This window comes from Calidris pugnax, unplaced genomic scaffold (genome assembly GCF_001431845.1).
Source record: "Calidris pugnax isolate Ruff unplaced genomic scaffold, ASM143184v1 scaffold58, whole genome shotgun sequence".
Classification (NCBI taxonomy): domain Eukaryota; kingdom Metazoa; phylum Chordata; class Aves; order Charadriiformes; family Scolopacidae; genus Calidris; species Calidris pugnax.
The window spans coordinates 1,526,216-1,549,214 of record NW_015090868.1 but is presented as its reverse complement, the minus strand read 5'-3'; the positions used below and the strand labels follow the sequence as shown (position 1 = coordinate 1,549,214).

Here is a 22,999-nt window from a genome sequence, read left to right as displayed (position 1 = left end):
ACTGTCAGTGGGGATGATGCACACTGAATCCCAGGGCTCTTCTATAGGAAAATAAAAATAAATAAAGAATATGTGTGCTAGGCACTGGGCGTCCTGACTAGCAAAGGATGCAGGAGCCTGGCAAAAATTATTAAAATCTGTAATATAATGCATTTGCTTGTCAAGCCTGCTTTGAAGCTGTTTAGATGAAAAATAAACTAAAGAGTTTGGAAGGAGGAGCAGTGAGGGGAAAAGACAAGTGCAAGAGCACATATTAATGTGGACATCCTCTGGAGCAGAATTAGAGCCACACTTCCCACTATTAACACAGGATCCCAGTTTGTTTTTGTGCTTTATCCAAGGTGCACCTGCACAAGCCCATCTCTGTATTAGTTACAATTTTTACATTTTAAATGGCATTTTTCTAATAAAATGTGAGAACAACCAAAAGAAGATCATAATTATGCTGTGCTTAAGACTTCTATTCATTATAAATCCCTTTCTGTTATGTGATACCTCTCCTAAGAAACCCGGAGAAATGTCCTTTATGCTCAGGGTAGCCAATGAAGATAATTTGTGGGTCTCTAGGCTGATTTTATCTTTCCAGAAAATTAAAAAACAAGACACATTCTGTGCATCAAGCCATACTGCTAAAACAAAAAGAAGCACATGATATGATAGCTCCCCTGTTTAAGGCAGTATTCTGCATGACAGGAGTAGCAAGTGCAGCGTTGTTTAAAACTCATGCAAACAGAAAGCTTTGCAGCTGTCTTCATACAGTTCTTTAGCATTTCAGCATTTAAACACATGGATCACATTAAAACATTGAAAGCAGAAATCTACTGGTTCTATCCAGCTCTGACAAATTCTTAACTTACATTTTTGGAGGCAAGGAAGCTCATGCCCTTTGCCACCTGGTAAGAAAAGCTTAGTAGATCTTCGACATCTAGAGCAAGCTCATCATCTTCCAACATAGAAAGGGTAACATCCTGATCGGTGTAGGATCCTATGCAATACAAACAACAGCTTTTAAGCTGACCAGGTATAATCATTTAGAAGCAGATTTGTATTACGTTAAACAAAATAGTGATCTTAATAAGTACAGACTAGAGCCACATAAATAAATAAATAGCCCACCAGCAAAATGCAAAAAATAATACTGATACTCCATTTAAGTGTGAGGAAAAAACAAGACACTGTAATTTATCTTATCAGTCTTTCTTAAGCCTTCCCATATCAATTAATGGATTTTAATTCTCCCCACCCATGAAATAAAATTATGATAAAACTGAAAAAATCCATGAAGCCCTCCTCTCTGCACTCCCGGTAGCAAACAGAATTCCTTGCCCCTGTACTCACCAGATTTCACTGGGCGTTTTTTATCAGCTTTGGGTGGGACTGAGTATGACACTCCTGGTTTCATGTCCATGTACTCATTGGCAACATCACTGTAGAGGCAGCAGATGAAATAAAACATCATTTAGTGAAAAGGTCTCAGAAACCATCCAAACAAAAAGCCAAGGTTATGCCAACCCTCGGAATATAATGCTTTAAAAAGATAAGTAGATTGGAAACTCATGGGTCTGCAAAAAAGATGAGGAAAGGCCTGTACAGAAAGAGAGGTTTGTCAGTACAGCTAACCAAAGGCCTCAAAAGGCTGGAGTTTGGCTCAGGTGAGCAAACAAAAACTTTCATACATATACTGTTTATACAGGCTTCATTCTCTATAAATTAACATCCAGGTGTTTCAGAGGACCTGCCAGTGCTTCCTCCTTCTGCTTAGGCCAACTTCTACCAGAATATTTCAGCAACTCAAGTGGTAATTGAAATGCAGAAGACAAATGGTAAAAGATGTTAAATTCAGAGATTCCAACATTCTAAAGGGGATTCCTATGCGTTTTGAAGAATCAGCCGAGTCTTGGGACAGCCATCTGCTACATTTTTTAAGTTTTCTTATTGCTATATATAATTCAAATGTACAGACTTTCATACTATATGGTTTATAAATATAGAGTTAGGCACCTTTAGAAATGATGGATGTACTTTGGCATTTTTCACTTCTTTGCCATTAGAACTCATATACATAGCCTGAAATATCTGCTTAGTTTATGAACAATAAATGCAGCCACAGAGCTAACATAGAAAGGAGTAATGACATCACCAATAGCTTTAGTCACCACTACAAACACATCTGATGCATTTCGAGCCTGCAACTTTACAGTAAATACTAATATGGGTTGTAGAGCCCAGAGAAGTACAAGGGGCAACAGGCACAAACTGGAACACAAGAAATTCCATCTCAACATGAGGAAAAACTTCTTTACTTTGAGGGTGGCAGAGCACAGGAACAGGCTGCCCAGAGAGGATGTGGAGTCTCCTCTGGAGATATCCAAAACCTGCCTGGATGCTTTCCTGTCCAGCCTGCTCTGGGTGACCCTGCTTTGGCAGGGACTAGACGACCTCTGAAGGTTCCTTCCAGCCCCCACCATTCTGTGATTCTGTGAGAATTTGGTAAATACTCAGCCACTAATACTTCATTTTACAATATGTGCTCAAGCAGTAAGATTCCTGCACTGAAAAGAGGGCACAAGTCCAATGGCAAATCACAGTTTTGTGTTCATCACCTCAGTGGTCCCACCTCTCCACGATATCACCAGCTACCCATATGCTGCCATGGCAAAAACACCTTCACCAGTTCTACCTCTTGCTGGGACAAAGGACTTCTCTACCTCCTAAGGGTCTGCCTGGTTCTTTTGTGTCTGCCAACACAAAGTAATGGGCCCACCAGGGCAATAAACAGACTAAAAATAAAAATGGGCAGGTATTGTAACAGCCTCTCTGTTTTGGCAAGTTAGGTCTTTTGCAAAGGGAAGGAGCGAGCAGGAAATCTGCTTGGAAACGTACCTGGAAAAAGCTCTGGGCTGGTATCTAAAACAGAGCAGTTAAAAATATATAGATGAAGTAACAGAAAAAAAAAACAAAACAAAAACCAAAGTAGAAGAGCAATCTCAGAATCGTGACACGGGTAGTGTCATCCCAAAATCTCCTGAGCTGTCGGTGGCAGCCTGCCTCTGACACTGAAAGGCGCCCGTTTGACTTGGTGAGAACTCGTTTTTTGAAGGCAGGAACTTAGGAGAGCTCAGAGTATTAACAGCCCAACACTGGGGGAATTGTCATTCAAGCTGCTAAATGAGCGCTGCCAACGTTTAACAGCAACGATAAACACAAATACGTAGGAAAATGGGAGCCAAGGAGTTGCATGAAATAACTACAGGAAATTTGATAAAGAAGGAAAACAGAGAGTGTATGTACACAATCAATCGCGCTCTGTTAGAATAAACCACCCACTGTACAAATCATCTCTTTAATTAAATTGTTTCCTTGCACAGCAAAGAATCTTCAAAGCCTGCTGCATGAAAGGTTTCTCCACATCTCTTATCCCTAATAAACTTTGATATCTCCTCCTTCCCAATCTTCTAAAAGCACAAGTCCATTTCAGCCGGTCATACTTACGCTGCAGGCTCTGCCTGATGCAAAAGGTTCTCATAAACTGCTGTTTCTGCATGGTCTTCATGTTTTGGACAAATAAATGAATCTCGTTTCCGTCTCAGAAAATTTAAAAGATCACCATAGCAGCAATATTCTGTAATGACCAGCGTGGGACCTGTAGATATAAATGAGGTTTAGAAAGCAGGTGAGTATTGTTTTTAAAGCAGAAAACCTGACATAAAGATAGCATTCAGCCGAGCACACAGGCTGGGCTATTAAAAATCACACTGCCTAGTGCTGTCTAGACTTGAAAAGTTGTAGAAAAGTAACCCGGCATCTTCCCTTTCACAGATCAGCAACTATGGTCCAGCTAAAGCTGTGTCGCTCCCAATTAATTTTCCCCCTGTCAATAGCATTGCATTGTACAAAAATTAAACAAATAAGTCTTTTTCTCTTTTTTCATGTGATAATGTTTCTGGCCAGACACATCTGTTTGATTTTGCTCACTTCCTGAAGGAAGTTATTTGTTCCAAACGTTAGAGTAATTCAAGCTTCAAACATTAATCCTTTTGATTCACTTCTGTTTACAGTAGAGCTTCACACTCCTTCAGTAATGTTTTGGAAATGATGTAGAGTGTTATATTCTGCAGTATAATAGGAAAAATCATTCAAACAGAACAGCCTGCTGCGACTGAAAACTACATTGCACAAGGCCTCAGAATATTAAAATTAAATCAGAAAGGAGAATCAAGTCATCTCCAGCACAGATGTTTATAGATCAAATATATGTTTTCTGAATGAATGACTCCAGCGATGGCCCTTGAATATGTAATTGCACTGCGTGTTATTTCATCTGTAAGGTTATTCTCCGCTGCCGCTTCCTAACCTCACTAGTTTATTTCCATTTTTCTGCAGTTAAAAATTATAGCTTTCCTAATAGCAAAAGCAGTGTTTGTGGCGGGGTTTTCTTACAGACGCCACATTTTTTCAGCTGAGACAGACACGCGCTCAGGCCAGTGAGCCTACTTTGTTGACTGCTTAAACAAAATTGTTTCATCCCAGCTTTAAATCATTAAAAGCGAAAGTGAGAAATGCTGTGCCTCCACCTAAAACTATGAATTTTTACAAGCTCCTTTTCTTTGAAAAATGGAAGCAAAAACTTAAAGAGCAAATATTTGTATAAGAAGCAACACCATCTTTCATATTAAAATGCACATAGATTAAAAACACAGGACTGTACCACTTTGTATTGACACTTCAGCTGTTTTGTAGCTTTTACTATGTATGAAAACAAACTTATTAAGTTAATATTAGATGTGAAACATTTGGGTTGTGCAATAATTTATTTGGAAAATTCTTTTCCTCAACTGTCTGCTGCTTAGAATTTGTAACTTCACTGGTGCCTTAACAGATACATTTACAGTTTAAACAGAAGGCTGGAAGACTACACAAGACAGGCCTGTTGACTTCACCTTGGATACCAACAAGGAACCAGTTCACGTATCTTTCCTCATTCGTGAGAAACAGAATTGAGAAGAAAACTTGCCCTGTACGTTTTGTCACCTCGCAAGAAGAACAGGCACAACGGCTCACATAAAAGAGAATTAGCAGCAACCCTCCTTTTCAGTTGCAGCTACAGCAGGCTCATTACTGCTTTTAGGATGAGCCTAAAAAATCTAGATTCACATATTCGCAGGTGATAGCCATGATGATCTGCAACCTGCCTAAGCAAGAAATCTATTTAAGATTTCTAAACTTAGTGGCACTGGATTCTTCTTCACAACGTTCCTCCTTCTGGTGATAAAAAAGGAAGAGAAATAATCAATAATCTGTTGATAATCCCACCTCCAATAGTGCAAGCTCCAAGCAGATTCACGATATTAATGTGGTTTCCAAGGTAACTCAGCACTTTAAGCTCTGACATCAAGGCTTCTCTTTCTGTTAAATGGGCACTTGCTGCAAGGCAAAGCACAGTGTTCAGAACGTAACAGGAGGAAGTGAGAAAAAACTGCACGGCACATTACAGCAACTTACGTTTTAACATCTTTACTGCTACTGTCATAGCAGCATCAGATTTAAATAGACCGTAAGCGGTGGCTTCAACAACTTTTCCAAAAGCTCCAGCACCAAGGGTTTTACCTAATAAAGCAAAACAAAAGACTCTGTAACGACTTGGAGCAGTTCTTCCTGAATGGTTCAACATTTTATTTTATGATATCAAGGAAGCTATTGCAGATACGCCTGCTTGCTTTTTGTCCCAAGGTAAGTATGAGCAATTATCACTATCTGCATTATCGCACAACGTCCCTTTGACAAAACCCTGCTGTGTTTGACCAAAGTCTCATAGGAGACCTCAAGGTTTCACCTTGCAGATGAAGTTAAACAAATCCAAACTAACCAAAACTCAACCGGTTTCTAGGAAATTCCCATTTGTGATCATAAGGAAGTTGCGTTGGGTCTATGTAAACATAGTTGTTTCCATTTATTTCTTCAACAACTTTCCACTGAACTTCGTATTTGGGTTTCTGGAAAAGAAAGAGAACGGCTGTCACCACCGAAGCCACCACGGGCAGGTCACACAGCTTCCTAACTCAGGCAGAGGGCCTTCTGATTTTACCTGCAAATATATGTATACCAGGATCATGACTATGATGCACATCAGTCCTGCAGCGACTCCAAATGCGATTAGTAAAGGGGTGAAAAGGGTATGGGTACGGATTTTTTCTGGAAAGAAACAGAGAAAAAAATCTGCTTTAATACTGAACAAGAAAAACTGTATTTAAAAGTTGCAGGTGAAAATCTTTCCTTGGTTCCTCCTTGTGAAACATGGCTTGGGGTTTTGACTTTCCCAGATGTGCTCCAGGTCCACCAGAATGGCTTTCCTGAATGAACTGGGGGGGACAGATCTAGCATAGAAGCCATCCTGTTTGTTGCCTCGGGAGTCTCAGCTTCATCAGCTCAGGAGGTCTGACACTCTGCCAAATTAGGTGAAAGAAAGACGTTTTTTTCCGAAGGCCTAATTTCTTCTCTTTTTTTCCCTCAAAGTATGCTCAGCACAGTCTTTACAAGTAGAGGTTGTGCCGAGTAGCAAAGGAATACCATTCCAGTAAAACCCATCTGCCCCAAATCTGGCTTATCTGTTTATATGTTGTAGCTGGGTGTAACAGAGAAAAAAAGAATTAGCGGAACACTTGATTTTGCGAAGAGGAGCACAGATTTACAAACACATTTGGAGTCATCTGTGTTCTAGTGCTTTTACCCCCCTCCAGAAACCCACAAATACTGCTACAAAACTCATAAGCCCTTTTGCCGTATGTTGCTGTTACTTCTTTTACAACAGCAGGGCCCTTAGGCTCCAGTCAAGTTCAGGACCACATTTTCCTGAAACATTGTGAAAACATTAAAGACATGCATTTTTTTCCTCAAACAACAACTACAAAAAAGATGGCCTAAATAGTTAAAACAGACAAAGACAGGAAAAGAAAAGGGGAGATAAAGAAAGCCAGTGTCGTGCTGTAGGTGGTTTGCCCCTGTGCTGCACAGACAGAAGAAAACCAGCCACCTACTGCGCTGCAGATCTGAAGCCATAAAAAGATGCTACCACAATATTCATTGAAAAATTAAAGCAACGCTTTGACAGGCAGAACATGCGGCGTAATACGTTATCATACCCTCAGCCACAGCACCCTGAATTTTCTTAGGGCAAAGGTAAACCATTTAAAACCCTCTTACAGAGAGAGCTGAAAGGCACCCATGTTTTATGGTCTCATTCTGAGTAATGTGCTCTGGGCAATCCTGCTTAGCAGGAGAGTTGGACTAGATGATCTCTAGAGGTCCCTTCCAACTCCAACAATTCCATGATTCCCTCCAGCCCCTACCTTTAATAGCAAAGTTGAAGAAAGCAGAGCTCTTGTCCCCGTTGCTGGAGGCCTCGCAGCACACGGTGCCGGTGCTCCTGAACATGCTGGCGTTAATGGTGCTTTCCACCAGGATTCGTTCAAACGATGGCACTGACGAATTTGTGTAACTGGTTTTGACATCCATGGGGGATATTGTTGGTGAATCAAAACACCTGGGAGAAACAATACTGACAGTTATCTGCCACGGATGGCTACCTGGAATGGATGACAGGTCCTCATGTTGAGGCAGACAGTCCCTGCCAGACCATCAGATAAGTAAACAACACTGCTCTACAGAGGCATTGAGCTGAAGATCTTATCCTCAAAGCTTAGCCTACTCACAATGTCTCATTGTCTTCTGCGTAGTGGGTGAGATGGATACATACACCAAGCCTGACCCAACTGAACACCGTGAGGTCTTTGCGTTTGGGTAGAGATACCTATAGGTCTGTAAGTCTACTATGGATTTTGTATCACACAACCGGTACCTCCAACTTCAGCTTTGAGCACTTGTGGCATATTATCTACTCTGGAAGACTTTCCCCAAGCATTGTTTTACTACAGCACCAAAAAAACCCCATGATGTACATACAACACCAACAAGCTGATACGCAGCCAGAAAACAACCAGTTCTGTTCTCTCAAGATGCTGCCTCTCCTTTATCTGTCACATACATAGGCATGAAACAAATTATGAAGGTGGGAGACCCATGACTTCCTAGTACAAGGTCTACAACCACAGGGTGGAAGTCAACCAAAACTTTCAGACATGCTTCACAAATGCTCACTTCACAGTGAAACTCTACAGTCTTTTTAGAAACGTGCTAACTAGACATCAGGTTTTATTTGTAACTTGTTTACTTGTCACATGCTTCATGTGAATAGAAATCTAATTACTTTATGCCTTGAAAAATTATATCATTACACAATAAAATAAAAGATAACAGCCATATTCACATGTGAGTCTGTGATTGTCACTCTGTGAAATTGCATACAGAACATGTGTCATTTGGGGCCAAACTGGTACAAACCTTAGCTAGCCTGCAGCAGGGAGAAACTTTGGCTTTTGTTTTTCTGCAGCAGAAAATGTTGGTTATTCCCCTTTCAAGGTCGGAATGCAAAGGGGAATAATGAAACGTACCCCTTCTTTCGCCCCAACCACTGCAAATAATGCAATGCCGAAAATGATGAAAATAGTGATGCAACGTTTGAACATAACTGTTACCGAGTCATTTTCTGTTCTTAATTTTGAATTATAAATTGTGTGCGTTGCATTTAGAATAAACTTTGGAGACTCTCATTTACTTAACTTACCTCTGCTCGGTTCCTGGGGAAAAATACCAGTAGATGGTAGGGGCTGGGAATCCAGCTGCTACGCACTGGAGAATACCATTGCTAAGTATATCCAGAGTGAGAATCTCCGGTTTTGCTGCAATAAACAAAAACGAGAGTCACACATTAGGGGAACAGAGGACTTGCATTGCCATTTGCTCTCTACCCCAGCAACTCGTGTGTATCACCGACCGTGGGATTACCCGGGTGAGCAGAGCTTTGAGTGCTTCAAGGGTGTCAGGGTCTGAACAGTGCTTGTCCCTCAAGCACTGACCATCTGTGACATTATCAGTTCTTACACTGAACGCTTGGGCTGGATTTCAGAATAATACCTTACTTCCACTGGAAATCTGGTTTAATGAAAGATCCTAAACCAGCAAAGCTCAGAGCTTAAACAACCCCGAGAACTGTGTGCTTGGAACAGCACCGCAGTTCCTGTTCTGCACAGCACAACTTTATCTGCCTGTAAAAAGGACAGTTTCTTCACAGTTATAAGTGTACTAAATCTGTCAAACCACATCTCTCTTACATCTGCCCTCTGTATTAAATATTACCACCGCAGCCAGAAAAGGAACTACAGGGCAAGGCAACCAGTGCAAACAAGAGTCCCCACAGAGGACACACGTCCCTCTGAGATACCACTACCAAAATGCCCCTCTGCCTAACTCTCTAAACACTGCACACAGAGCAATATTACACTGAACTTATTAGTTTTCCAAACAATAATTCATAATTGCTGTGGTAGTTTAGAAAGCAATCTGGCCAGACGATGCCTCCTGCCACATCCTGCGCCAGAGCTGGTTCAGGAGATGCTGTTTGGAGCACGGCAGGAAACCAGAGCGATCAGGTGGACTTCACAGGCTTCAGCCAAGGGGACCGCCAACAACGTCTGGCAAATATTAGCAAGATGTTTTTCTTGGAGAAACTTGAATTAGAGGCCTTATTTCCCTTAAGAGCCTTGGCTTCCTTGCAAAACCACTCACAAAAAAAGTTAGTGGGGAAAAAAAACAGACTATATTGCAATGACGCTGCTCACCTGACAGGTACAAGTTAAAGCTCCATTATCGGTTAACACAACTTCATAAAAATATAAGATGAACTTCTAGTACTCTAGAGTTGTGAAGCTGTATAGACTACACTGGGAACACGCCAATTTATTTCAGATAAAATCCACGTACAAAGACTGCGCAGCGTTAGTTTTTAATGAATATTCTACTTGCTGATTAAATTAGAGGCAATAAAGCACACGTATATTCTCAATCACATAGCATCTCCTCATGACTCATGTTACAGGAACTGAATGTTCTTTCATTTCAAAATGTTGTGTTTTATGCAAACCACCGGGGACCAAACATTGTTGCAAAATGTTGAGACGGATTTTCAGCATTACTCATTTGGTGAGGGACTTTTTGAGAGCGCACACAGCATCTCACTCACCCACCAGCGCTCACGGAATACACATAACGCACATTTCCAAAACTCCTATCAAAGGGGTTGGATTGTGACATTGTAATTAGCTAACCTACTACCCTTGTGCAAGCATTTTGATTAGGCATATGCTATCACAGAATGGTAGGGGCTGGAAGGATCCTTTGATGACCATCTAGTCCAACCCCTCCACCCAAAGCAGGGTCACCCAGAGCAGGCTGGACAGGAACGTGTCCAGGTGGGTTTTGAATATCCCCAGAGAAGGAGACTCCACACCCTCTCTGGGCAGCCTGTTCCAGGGCTCTGCCACCCTCAAAATAAAAAAAGGTTTTCCTCATATTGAGACGGAATTTCCTGTGTTCCAGTTTGTGCCCGTTGCCCCTTGTCCTGTCACCAGGCATGAGTGAGAAGAGTCTGACCCCATCCCCTTGACATCCACCCTTTAGATATTTCTAAGCATTGGTGAGACCCCCTCTCAGTCTTCTCCAGTGTGAGCAGACCCAGGTCTCTCAGCCTTTCCTCATAAGAGAGGTGGTCCAGTCCCTTGATCATCTTCATAGCCCCCGGCTGGACTCCCTCCAGTAGTTCCCTGCCCTTCTTGTACTGGGAATCCCAGAACTGGGCATATGCTATGCTCTAGGCAACATTACAACACAATGTAATTAAAGAAATGAGAGAAATTTAAAGTCAAATATAAGAGGAAAATGAACATTAAGCCCCGGAAAAAATATTGTGCCAGATTTGGGCTGCATCGAACACACTGAGAGAGGGAAAATGTCCACATTAATCAGGCTTTTTTTCCATTGTAAAAACCTAAATGAAAGCATGATCATGTGGACTCATCCTGCAGCAGTGGAGGGTGAGGATGGGGTTAATGTCTCCAGCATCCCGGGCAGAGTGGTCCAGCCCTGGTGCCACGGGGAGCTGAGCTCCAGCAGCCTGGTGAGAACCCATGGCCTGAGAGCAGCTCTACCCCTGGCACCCCCAGGTGAAAAGCTTTGATGTGGTGATTAACATGATCAGCCTGGGCTTCTTCCTCACCCACCAGTACCGATGCTCTGGGGAATGCTGGAGCAAAGATGGACTGGCTTGGGCAAACAGATGCCAAGCTGTCACTGAGCATCTTCTTTGTAAAAGAGATTTTATTGTAGTAGGTTTTATGACTCTCACTGCCTAATTATCCCTGGTATCAGACAGACTCCTAATGACTAGACTTTGCTTACTGTTTCAGCTTTAACCCTTTAAATATTTAATGTTTCATTACATTACTTGGCATATATACATATTGCCTTCCATAATCAGTCATTAGTTGCCTTAAACTTCTAATTTCACTAAGTTTATTAACCGCTTTTCAGCTTTTATTAATGTTGATTCTGAACGTAGCAAAGAGGACTTCTAAAAGGTCACTCCTATTTTAACTCAACGCTCTTGTGCATTTAATTGCTTTCTATTGCTGATTCCCTTTTCTTCATCATTAACAAAGTAAATGCCTAAAAAGTAACATTTAATAGGTATTGTCTGTCATCGCAGTCAAAGAAGAGAGAGAGCTTTCCTCCTGGAGTCACATTTTCTGGACTGGAACAAATCTTTTTTCTAATATTACGGCGACTCCTCATTTGTTCACTGCATGTTCCAACAGAAAAAAATCCCTGAGCTTGGCTTTACGTGATGTACAATACCATGACCAGTTTTCTCTTCGCAGCATGAGCCCCAACTACACAGGTAATTTTTTGTTGACTATAATTAAGCCCAGATATTATTTTGCACTAAGCTCAGATACTGGTTGGAAGATTCCTCCACTAATTGCTAGACACACCGTACCTTGCCACTCTGGAGATTTCTACAATTTCCTAATTATAACTCAGTTCGGCGTGCTGCTTGTCAAATTGTAATTTTCTCTTTGGCTCTTAATTTCAGAGCTCCTTTATGTCACATTTACTATGACTGACTACTTTTTTTTTTTCTTTAAGCAATTTAGTATTGTTTCAGATTAGCATATGCAATTGCTAAATGTGTTTAAATCCAAGGCAGGCATTTCTGCACAGGGTTTTTCATGTCTTTCAGCAAATGCTTCAGCATAAATTCTTGTTTATGTGAAGACATTCTCCTGATTATGAATCCTGTTTTACCTGTTTGATTACTTTCTGCTGATTACTCGACCAAGCCAGAAGAGTAAACATCACGAGCTACATCCCAGGAATTTATGCAAAAATCCCTGCTGACAACAATGCCAGGTCAGGACACACCATTAGATCAGGATCTGACCCACCCTCACATGACTCCCAATGTCAAATAATGTGGTACATTGTCGTGCAGTTTGTGTTTCACAGTTAAATGATGAGCATCTTACCAGCCACTGAAAACATGAGGTTATTTTTCTTAAAAACAAACCCCTAGAAGGATCAATCCATTTCACCTCTTCCTTTCAAAATGAAAGAAATATTTGCAGGAGCTTAGTCAAAATGCCAAAAGAAACTCTTTTTGAGTCAAGTGTTTTGAGTCAAATCCATCTGCTTCAGCAACGTCTCCAGTCCACTCCAGGCCACAGTGCTGGGTAACCTGGGCTCCACTAAGACGGCTTAAATGTCCTCATTGCATCCCAAGGCTGATCTTACTACTTATAAGACGGGAAGCAGGAGGGAAGAAGACTTGCACGTTGTTGGTGGCACAGACAAGCCACTCAGAAGAACTAAGCCATCCATGCTTCTTCCTGCCTTGGCCATACTGCTTCACCATGCTATTGAGGAGGGCCACGAAGATGATCAGAGGGCTGAAGCAACACTCCTATGAGGACAGGCTGAGAAAGTTGGGGTTATTCAGCCTGGAGAAGAGGGGGCTCTGGGAAGACCTTATAATGGCCTTTCGGTACCTAAAGGGGGCTACAGGAGAGATGGGGAGGGACTCTTTATCAGGGAATGTGGTGATAGGACAGGGGTAATGTTTTTTAAACTGGAAGAAGAGAGATTTAGATTAGATATTAGGAAGAAATTCTTTACTGTGAGGGTGGGGAGACAGCGGAACAGATTGCCCAGAGAAGCTGTGGCTGCCCCATCCCTGGAGGTGTTCAAGGCCAGGCTGGATGGGGCTTTGAGCAACCTGCTCTGGTGGGAGGTGTCCCTACCCATGGCAGGGGGGTTGGAACTCAATGATCTTTAAGGTCCCTTCCAACCCAAACCATTCTATGATTCTATGATTCTACGATTCTGTGATTCCCAGTCTGGTTTCCTAACCATGACCCCAGGGGTTTTCAGCTTTTCTCAAGTAGCAGATTCCTCAAAAGTGGCAACGCAGGTGGCAATGCATGAAAACCAACACCTTATGATGACAAAACCGCAATGGGTTTTTTTAAGTTATTGTGCCCAGACTGCTCCCAAGCAGCCTGCAGAGCCTGGGAGAGATGAGAGGCCCACAGACAGCCCCTTGCTCCAAACACACATATGGTGCTGCAAGTCAGAAAACACCATCCAGCCTCATCTGAACTGACAGCTCCAAGCGCAACCTGCAATTTCTCCCATTCCTTCTCAGTAATTAAACTTCTGGCTCAACAATTTGCTCCACTAATCTGTAAAATAGTAGAATTATCCCTTCCGACTGTAACCCACACTCATCCATGGTGGCAAAGGACATCTGAGGTCACCAGTGCCCTCATCTCAGAAATCACAGCTGGGAAATGGAAAAGGCATAAGAATACAAATTACAACATTCACAGATGAAGGAAGAAATGCCACGTTCTGAAAGGAGCCCAAGTGACATTTCTAGACCCGAACTATGGCATTGCTAATAGTGACGCTACAAACGCTGACCTTCAGTGATAAATGAGAAGAATTCAGAAATTACTGTCTAGGATTTTGTGCGTTTGTGGACTTCTCCACAGTCCTCTCTGCATTAGCCTGCACCCAGAGAAGGACACATCGCTGCTGAAGCACAGCAGCAGCACAGAATGGCACTTGCAGCACATTCTCTCCCTCTCTGTACAGTTCCTCCTGCTGGGCTTGAAGGCACCATTGTCTACCTCACCTTAATTTCTCCAAGTCTGCCTGCAGCCCCCTCCTGGTTTAATTTTCCTTAAGCTTGGCCTTTAGCATCTGCCAATATATGTCTGCTGAGAGCATTAAATCCTCTAACAGGATGGCTCTGCTAAGGACAGGCTTTCCTGAAAGTTTCATTGAATTAATATTGAAGTTTAGCTTTTGCTTTAGAGAATGCTATTTGGAACTGAGAGCGATGCTCTCTTTTACCAAGCATGTCCCAAAAATGACAGCACACGTGTTTGTAAAGCTGTGCGGATTTCTCTAAAACAACGGTGATCTATATTATTATACAGAAATATTTAGATGCCAAAGGGCAAAAGTGAATAATTCTCCTGATAAGCTTTCAAACTGTGCATCCAACTCAAATAAATGAATGACAACCAATAGCTTAACTCAGCTGCCAAAAATGCCAATTATAATCCCTGTATATCCTGCTCCACCTTAAATTATCAAAGATTTATGGTACATGCTTATTTTTGAGATCGGGTTTGCAAGTGCTACAGTTTTCTTCCAGCATGAACTATCTAGCTGCTCTCTGGTAACCTCTGGAATACGTTTGTTAGCATGTAAGGTCACACTGGATGGTAGGTGGATTTGTCTAAGTACTCTGCACTTTTATATCTTGACATTTAAAGAGTTTTCCAGCATGTGCTCCACTTCAGAAAGCCTCTCAGATGCTGAACCACACTGTGACATCTTGTGCATACATTATGTTGTATAAAATACAATGACTGTGATAATGAAATATTTCAGACTGTTCACTTTACTTACTTTTCACATAGACATTAAATGTTACAGAGGAGCTGGCATCAGAATTGGACACAAAAAACGTGTAAATGCCTCCTTCTGTTCCTTTTAATCGGGTAAGGTGAAGTTCACTTGTATAACTGTAAGGAAAAAAAGTTAGCGTTATTGATGCTCACAACTTGTGGTGAACAGGCAATTGCTGTACAGAAGCTGAGGAGTCAATTATTAGCGTGGACACAGTCCATGCCCACACTCTCACCTTGCATTATGACAGCCTTTGCACTACAGCATCCCGAAGTTCCGCCACTTCTGACACCCAGATGTGTGCCCACACCACATTCTAGCACCAGGCTGAGACCCCCTGCGTGCCCCCCTGCCTGCTCCTTTTCTCAAAGAGGAGGGAAGCCAGGTACACAACCCAGGCCATGTGTCCTAAGGTGCTACGCTGGATTTTTGAAGGACCAGGGCTCAGGAGAGAACAGAGCACAGCAGAAATAAAAAAAAGTAAGCTTTGGCACAGAGAACTGGGCTCTGCCATGGTGGTGGAGAGAGTCTCTGCAAACAAACAGCTTCACATTCTGATTTTTTCTTATTGGGCAGGACTGGCATCTTGGAGGCAAGTGGTGAGTTTGTGGCCCACTGGTCCTCAGATGGCGTGCTTAGCTCAATGCTATTCCACATCTAGGTCAGCAGACTTTGCACCAGTGACTGTGGTAAGCCACGTGGACTACGAGATCTTTTATAATCACAATTTTCTCACCATCTCCATTTCCATCTTTCCAGAGCAGACTGTAGTTTGCTGTTCCAAAGTGAAATCGATAGCACTTACAATCATTCATATTACCTGTTATTGCCCACAGTCTTGAACTTGACGTAATGGTCTGATGAATTCTGCAATGTTTCGTTCATGTACATCCAGACTTCTTCCTTCGGTTTCGGATATGCCTCATATTCAACTGTTAAATTTCCATTTTGTCCTGCATTTATATCTATTGTGGTATTCATTGTTGCAAACAAACGGACAAATCCTTTAGCTGATGGCCGTAAGAGAAGAAAAACAATTTCAGGGCCATTTAGAAGATTGTCAGTAATCTAACCACACTTAAGACTACTTCAATATCTAGTGATCAAACATCCAACTGTGAAACAGGAAACCTGATCTCCAAAGCAGAACTTGAACCCTCACCTGCCAAACCCAAGGCCACTAACTATATATAGCCATGAGGCACAGGACTTAAAGCAGCTTAACAGAAATAATTCCATCTTCTGGTGATAAATTGCCTCTATTAGCTTTCAGAAAAATGCAAGCACGTGCTTGCTTCTACTCGAGTATTTGCATTTTTCAAAAAAATCAGAGTCACTAAATGTACGGTAGAAAAGAAACACTGCGAAAGAAGCAAGATAAATTGATCATTTATGACAATATACTAGAGTATTTAAGGTTTCTTTGTCAAGTGTAATTGAGAACAACATTACAAATGAAGCCATTAAAAAACTGTAATTAGAGAAAAATGTGCTAAGTCCACAGGCCCGGATACCAATTGTTTTAAACTAAGGCATTTCTGTTCATCTACCGCTGGGTCTTAATCTTTTCTTTGGCAGATACCGTTTATCATTGTGCAGTTCCGTTCCAAAATATCATGTGGAGCAGCATCCTTACTGCAATGGTTTTAATTTCATTAATAAACTCATCAGCTTCAGGATTACTCACTTTGAAAAGACAAATTTTTTCAGTCCCATTACAAAAACTCATGTGGGAATTATCGGTTTGACAGGCAGATTGCAATTACAATGAAACACATTTACTGAGAGCGCTTGAATTTAGACCAAAAGTCAATCTCAGATCCCTGCTTCTTCCCACTTTCTAGTAATCAAACTGCTGTGGCCAGCTGGGCACCTCAGCTCGGGAAAGCCGAAGCCAGCGGGGCTTGGTGAAAGCATATGGAGCTGCCAGAGCACTTGACAGCTGCTTCAGAGAAGAAAAGATGAAGTAAACTCACAGCAGGCAGGTACACTCTAAATGCTCTCCATCATTAGAAACGAGAAAAAGGTTTTAAATCTGGAAAGCAAAGATTTTTATTCACAAAGCTTTTTTCCTATTTTTTTCTGTATAAACACAGGAACCCCTATGCACCCTAGAGCCTGCAAATAAAATTTCAAGATTGTGCTATCAGTCCCCGAAACAGTTCTAGAAACTGTTTATGATTAGATAAATCAACTACTAAAAAATAATTACGAAATTTACCAAAAATACCTCATAAACTTTTTGGCTAATGTTAAAGCCACAGCTATTTAGAAACCGATACAATCCCAGGATCTCTCCAGTACACACCATATACCACTTCCCAGGACCCTGGGAGCTGGCACAGTTCAGATAAATATAGTCACTTTGAAAATGGATACTGAAAGGCATCCGGGAGACAGTGTTTTGGGTTTTTTTAGTCAAATTTGAGAGGGTGTGGAGAGAAAAGTACCTTGAGAATGAGATGCCAGTTTTTCTCAGGTATTTTTTATTAAATATAAACTTTGCATTTTACTAAATACAAAGTTGTCAGTCTATTTTCTACTTTTTATAATGCCATGCTTTATTTTAGTCCTCAGACCTTCCAAAGTCAATCCTTTTTAAAGCCACATTTGCATACATAGCAGTCCTAAGAATTTCTTTCGTTAAGAACTTCCCTCCTCTCACAATAAAAGCTTTCATATTGTTCCCCTTGGGTAAAAGATTTTCTTTCATACTTCACACTGTTTCACTCTTTTACATATGAATTTAGTGCCTCCTGTAACAAAATGAGGAAAACATCCCTGTCATTATGAGCCCTACCACCCTCAAACGGCAGAGCAAGGTTAAGGGCACTCAAACCTCTGCCATTCTGATGAATCTGACCCATATGGGTCAGATACTTCTGTTTTCTTTAAGTTACTGGGGAAATAAAACAAGCAATGTAGCTGGAGTAGCTATGCAACAGAAAAACAGATTTGAAAAGGAAAAAGGACCCAAGGCTGCACTTCCCGCAGTTACTACACCCTTGAATGGTGAGGAGCTGAAACCCTTGTAGCCAACTGCGTAGATGTCTTCAGAATGATCTTATTAGCTATACCAACATGTCCTTAATTTATCAAATTAGCAGGTTTTGGCAGCTTTAATATTCAAAAGGCACCGTGTGTCACCCAAGTTAATATACAGCAGATTGTAAACCAGTCTGTTATTAAACAAGAGGAGGGAGGGAGTTCACCCACCGTGAAGGGACACGACCCAAAACCCGTGGAAGTGGATTTATCACAGGGGTGAACAATTTCACGCTGCCTGTGCACACCGCAATGTTCCTTATGGCATTATTTTAAATAGAGGTAGGTATAGAGCTTCGACGTAAAAAACACTGACACCCCAATGTCAGCAAAATTTCCCATGCTTGGAAGGCAGGTATTAAAGATACGCTTTGTGCTTGTGCTGCCAAATTACTTAAGCGCAGGGATAGGACCAGGCAAAGGTAAATTACTTGCTTCATTAAGACTGGATTAAATTTAAAATTAAACCAGGTAGGATGAGACAAACCAGAGAGATGGAAAAACCGTTGGATGGTTGTTCTAACACCACATTCCAATAACACGCAAAGGCTTATATAAATTAAAGTAGTCATACACACCACAACACTTCCTCAGCCATCCCATATGGTACCAGTCACAATAACCTTTTAATAAAGCAACTTTACTCACTCAGGTTTGGGGGAAAGGAGAGAAACGGAGGGGAAGGCTCCCCAGTGTTCTTGCTTTCCACCTCCTGCTCTTAGAAATGTTAAGATTTGTACAAGAACTATTTACCTAGTGCTTTCAAGGTTACTGTGGCATTGGTTTTTCCGAAAGGGTTTTCTGCTTGGCATGTGAATTCTCCAGAATCATTAACTCCCACTGAACGGATGTTCAATGTTAATTTCCTTTCGTATCCATAATCACCCAAATTTCTGCTTTTGCTTGTAACAATCTGTCGGTAAAAAACAATTAACATCTAAAACACTGTGTATGCCGCATCTTTCCGAGATAAATTAAAAATAGAAGTAATTATAACTTTGCTATATTAATATTCATAACTTTAAACCGGAATAATAAGCCAGCACGACAAACCTGTCACTAGAATCTCTCCATGCAAAACAAGTGTGCGATCAGCTGTCTTTGGGAGATAATGTCCTCTCTTAAGTCCTATCTCTTCCCCTTATTCTTTATTTTATTCCTCCACTGTAAGGCAAGAATACTTGTGTGCGTGTGTGTGTGTGTGCATTCACCTGCTCCAAGAGATCCCAATGGGAGAGACCAGCCCAAGCCACAAAGCTGGAACTCTACATTTCTTCAAATATTTCAATCACATTGTGAAAAGGGTGCTGCACCCATCAGACCCAGCTCTCTCTGGCTAAATTTCTAATGCTGATGAAGATGAGGAACCGACAGAAGGTTTTATTTGCACTAATAACACTTCTAGCTGTAGGCCTTGATGCAAAATGAACACTGGGTCTTGACTGTCCTAATGCTCAAAAGCTTCAGCAAAAAGTCATTCCAGCTCTGAAGAGACCTGGTCATGGCACACTTTACAGGGTATCCTCGCTCTGGAACCTGCTTCGCTTCTCCATCCATAGCTATCCAGATTTACTAACCTTACAGGCAACTGGAAACCTCATTTTCTTTCCAAAGCATTGAGTATATCATGACTCTATGCCTATGTATGGGTGCTGGAACTAAATAAAAAATAAATGATTTGAGGTGTTGACTTTAGTTTCTGTGAGAATGCTCAGTGTGGTTAGAAAGACTGATAAATTTACACTGATTAATCCAAATGCAGACCTGGACTGTTGCGATTTTCTAGTAGGATGATTTCAATTCTTGGAGGTGCCATGAGGTTCTAGATGCATTTTGATTCCTCCTGTACTACAATAATCACCAATAGCAGTTTGGTCTGTATGGATGTGCTTGCTTATAACAAGTATCCTAATTTTCAAAAGTGGTGATAACTTCAGTCATACAAGGGAAGTGTTTTGTGTTTTTTTTCCTTCGACCTATTCAGCTGAAAATGTAATTCTGCATCTATATAAACATGATTTTTATGTATTCTGTTTCAGTACAAAATTTAATTTGATAGTCAATATTTAAAAGGTAGCATCCCATGCTATTTACCAGGAAGGACAGAAAGGTCAAACTTATTTGGTCAAAAATATTTTCCTCGTGGCTTTTACTCATAAAATGAAAAGCGAAAAAGCATAAAAAGTTAAGGGAAGACACCAATTTAATCATATGGAAACAAAGAAAAGAGGGGGAACAATAGAAGAAATTAAGTTTTCAGATGAAGGACTTGTAGTTGACCTTGGCACGGGACCAAAAGCCCCATCTGCACGTCCCATGCCGCCCTCATGTCATTTAAACCTCCCCAACCCTTGGAGCTGCGAGGTGGGATTTCTGGAGCACTTAGTGGGAGCAGCTCTGCCAGAGCTGGCGGATTAGCTAAGCATGGCATACCCAGCCCCAGGGAACAGCCTCCCCTTGGCTATTCTGCTGGAGGAGATGCGATTTATCCAAACACCACAGCCTCACAGAAGCCTTTATTCCGTACACACGTGGACTGCGAATTACGTATTCTGGTCACTACTCTTAGCAGTATGAGACCAGCCAATTAGCACAGGAGAGTATACAGCAGGAGTTACTAACAGGTCTTCACAAGGGCTTTTAATTCATTTAACTTTCAGAGTATACCCAGAAAAGCAAGAGGCTTTCCTTGAGAACCACCCGGTGTCTGCTGCTGATTTCCAAGGCAGAGCTGGCCGCACGTGGCTGGCCAGGGGAGGGGATCTCCCTGCCCCTCCTCTGCAGAATCACTGCGCTGCCAGTAACGAACTCTCCTGGAGCACTTAGCCAATAATGAATTTAATTTGGTGATGCCAGGCAGTAACTTCATCTATCACTACAGACAGAAGCCAGTTCACCGGTTCATTTTTCCGAGCGTTCCCAGTTAGGGAGGCACACCATGTAATTTAAATGAATTAATCATTCCTGCGAATGCTTACTACTATTCCTGTCACATACAATCCCATGCTAATTAGCAGGTATTTTACTGTTAATGATAACGCCTAGAATATGTAATTTGCAGTCCATGTGTTGATATTTGCAGCTCCCATTGATTGCAATGTGATGTGTAGGCACTCTGTGCTTCCGTATTTAGGCAGCCCAACAGAGGTCACCTAAACTTCACATTGAAAAGCCTAATTTTAATTTCTGTTTGGGAAGAGAAGCCCATGAGGATACTTTCCCTCCCAGCCATCCGCGTGGGCACAGGACAGTTGTTGCTGGCCTCTCACCAGTCCGTGGGATGCAGAACCTTTGGAAACACAGCAAATCCCAACCGATCCAGCATCTGGTGTCCAGGACAAGCATGGGATTATCTTCAGAGAGTTTGTGGACTAAGAATATAAATAAACAAATAAAGGAACTCACCCCGCTTTTGTGATAAACCCAACGAGCTTGTACGCTGCTATCCACATCTGTGATTATGCATGTAACTTCGAACTCTTCCCCTTCTTTGAGAAGCTCATAGCTTTTGGATAAGGTGATGACGGGAAGAGTTTTATGAACTGGAAAACAATTTAAAAGTGTGTTACTTTTCATTAGCTTCAGAGCTTCCAAGGGGGGATGAAAATCAACAGTCATTAACTTTCCAATAAAATTTCAGGCCTCCGAGTGGTATTCAAATTTCTTTAACATATTACAGAGTTGTTCCTTTACAACAAGCACATTTCTGCTTCAGTCTCCCTTCAAATTACACCTAAAGTTAGATAATACTTGATAGAGCGTAGCAACTTGCATGAAGAAACTTGAATGATGTTGAACCGTCAATGAGATGATTCATTCCATGACGGGGATTAAAAAGTTGCACTCTGGAACCGAAAACACTGTCAGGATCAGCCTCTGAAGAACCGCAGCCTAGCATTAACTGTGGCTTTTAATTAGAAATTACTACAGCCAACACAACCGACAGGTCCCTGGAAAGTCCCTGATGGACAGCCTAGGAAGGACAGGTAGAGCTCAAGGACTTTAGCACACCTGTCCCTGAAAGCACCACAACCTCTGCTCATGGTGAGGGTTCACAGAGGTGGCTGAAGCCAAGACCGTGGACAAGTTCCTCACCCAAGAGGTAGGTGTTTCCAAGCTGCTGTGGGCTGCTGTACCCCTGGTCTGCTTCTTTGGCAATGGTCAAGTATATTTGAGGATTATGTGTCTCTTATCTTCAGCTCCTCCTCTCTTCCCTCTACAGTTTGTTTTTCTGTTTTCTTCACAGTTTCTTCAAATTTTCCTCATTTATGAGGCTCCACTGAACTTCCCACTAAGGCTTTTACACAGGAAGACTCACTTTCAAACCGTGAATGCAACAGACATCAGATAAGGCCTTCCAGACTCTCTTCCTGCCTCTGACACAGGCTTTGTAGTTGTCTTAGGTAAATTATACGAAACTTTGGGAAACTCCACGCTTTTCAGCTATTCACACTTTAACAATAACGCTTTCCTCATGTTCTACAGATGAGAACAAAGAAATGTTTGCTCTCTTCAGATATAAAGGCTCACATAAAAATGCCCCCCTGGCATTCAGCAGGACCCAGGAGAAAGAAGGAAGCCGGTGCAGAAGGCATGCTGTGTTCTCACCCGCCAGCAACAGCTATGGACAACTGAAAAAAAAAGCCATAAGTCCATAAAGCCCCTCATTGTTTGGAGAAGGGCTGGACAGAAACACCCCCAGTGCGATGGTAGCAGAGCTGGCATGTGTCTGAGTGTGCCTGCACAGCTCCTTCTTTCATGGGTGCCTTTTCTGTCTGTCTGCACCCGACGCTTAAACCTAGGGGTCTGAGGGCCACCAGTGCCACCAAAGGGTCTGCAACACACCTAAGACTTCAGCCAAGGAGAAAAGGGGAGTTTCACCTGGTGAACTCAACAAGGATTGAACAATCATTACAACACTGATGGCCTTCAGCAGATGCTTCTGCTTACTGCACTGCCCACATCTCCATCTTGAGACAGAGTGTCCAGGTCCCACTGACCACCTACACCAAGTCACTACCTCCCA

General features: G+C 41.9%; 1 protein-coding gene across 1 annotated transcript in view; it reads right to left on the bottom strand.

Annotated features, from left to right (window-relative positions):
- The window catches only part of KIT (v-kit Hardy-Zuckerman 4 feline sarcoma viral oncogene homolog), a 57,809-nt gene that overhangs the window by 9,093 nt on the left and 25,717 nt on the right, over nucleotides 1-22,999 (bottom strand). Inside the window, exons 4-16 of the mRNA XM_014945486.1 lie at nucleotides 21,379-21,515; nucleotides 18,727-18,886; nucleotides 15,749-15,938; nucleotides 14,929-15,044; nucleotides 8,681-8,795; nucleotides 7,347-7,540; nucleotides 6,086-6,192; nucleotides 5,867-5,993; nucleotides 5,503-5,607; nucleotides 5,314-5,424; nucleotides 3,493-3,643; nucleotides 1,339-1,427; nucleotides 858-985 (exon numbers count right to left, since the gene is read on the bottom strand). Coding sequence (XP_014800972.1) covers nucleotides 858-985; nucleotides 1,339-1,427; nucleotides 3,493-3,643; nucleotides 5,314-5,424; nucleotides 5,503-5,607; nucleotides 5,867-5,993; nucleotides 6,086-6,192; nucleotides 7,347-7,540; nucleotides 8,681-8,795; nucleotides 14,929-15,044; nucleotides 15,749-15,938; nucleotides 18,727-18,886; nucleotides 21,379-21,515 — 1,730 coding nt within the window. The remainder of the gene's footprint in view (nucleotides 1-857; nucleotides 986-1,338; nucleotides 1,428-3,492; nucleotides 3,644-5,313; nucleotides 5,425-5,502; nucleotides 5,608-5,866; nucleotides 5,994-6,085; nucleotides 6,193-7,346; nucleotides 7,541-8,680; nucleotides 8,796-14,928; nucleotides 15,045-15,748; nucleotides 15,939-18,726; nucleotides 18,887-21,378; nucleotides 21,516-22,999) is intronic.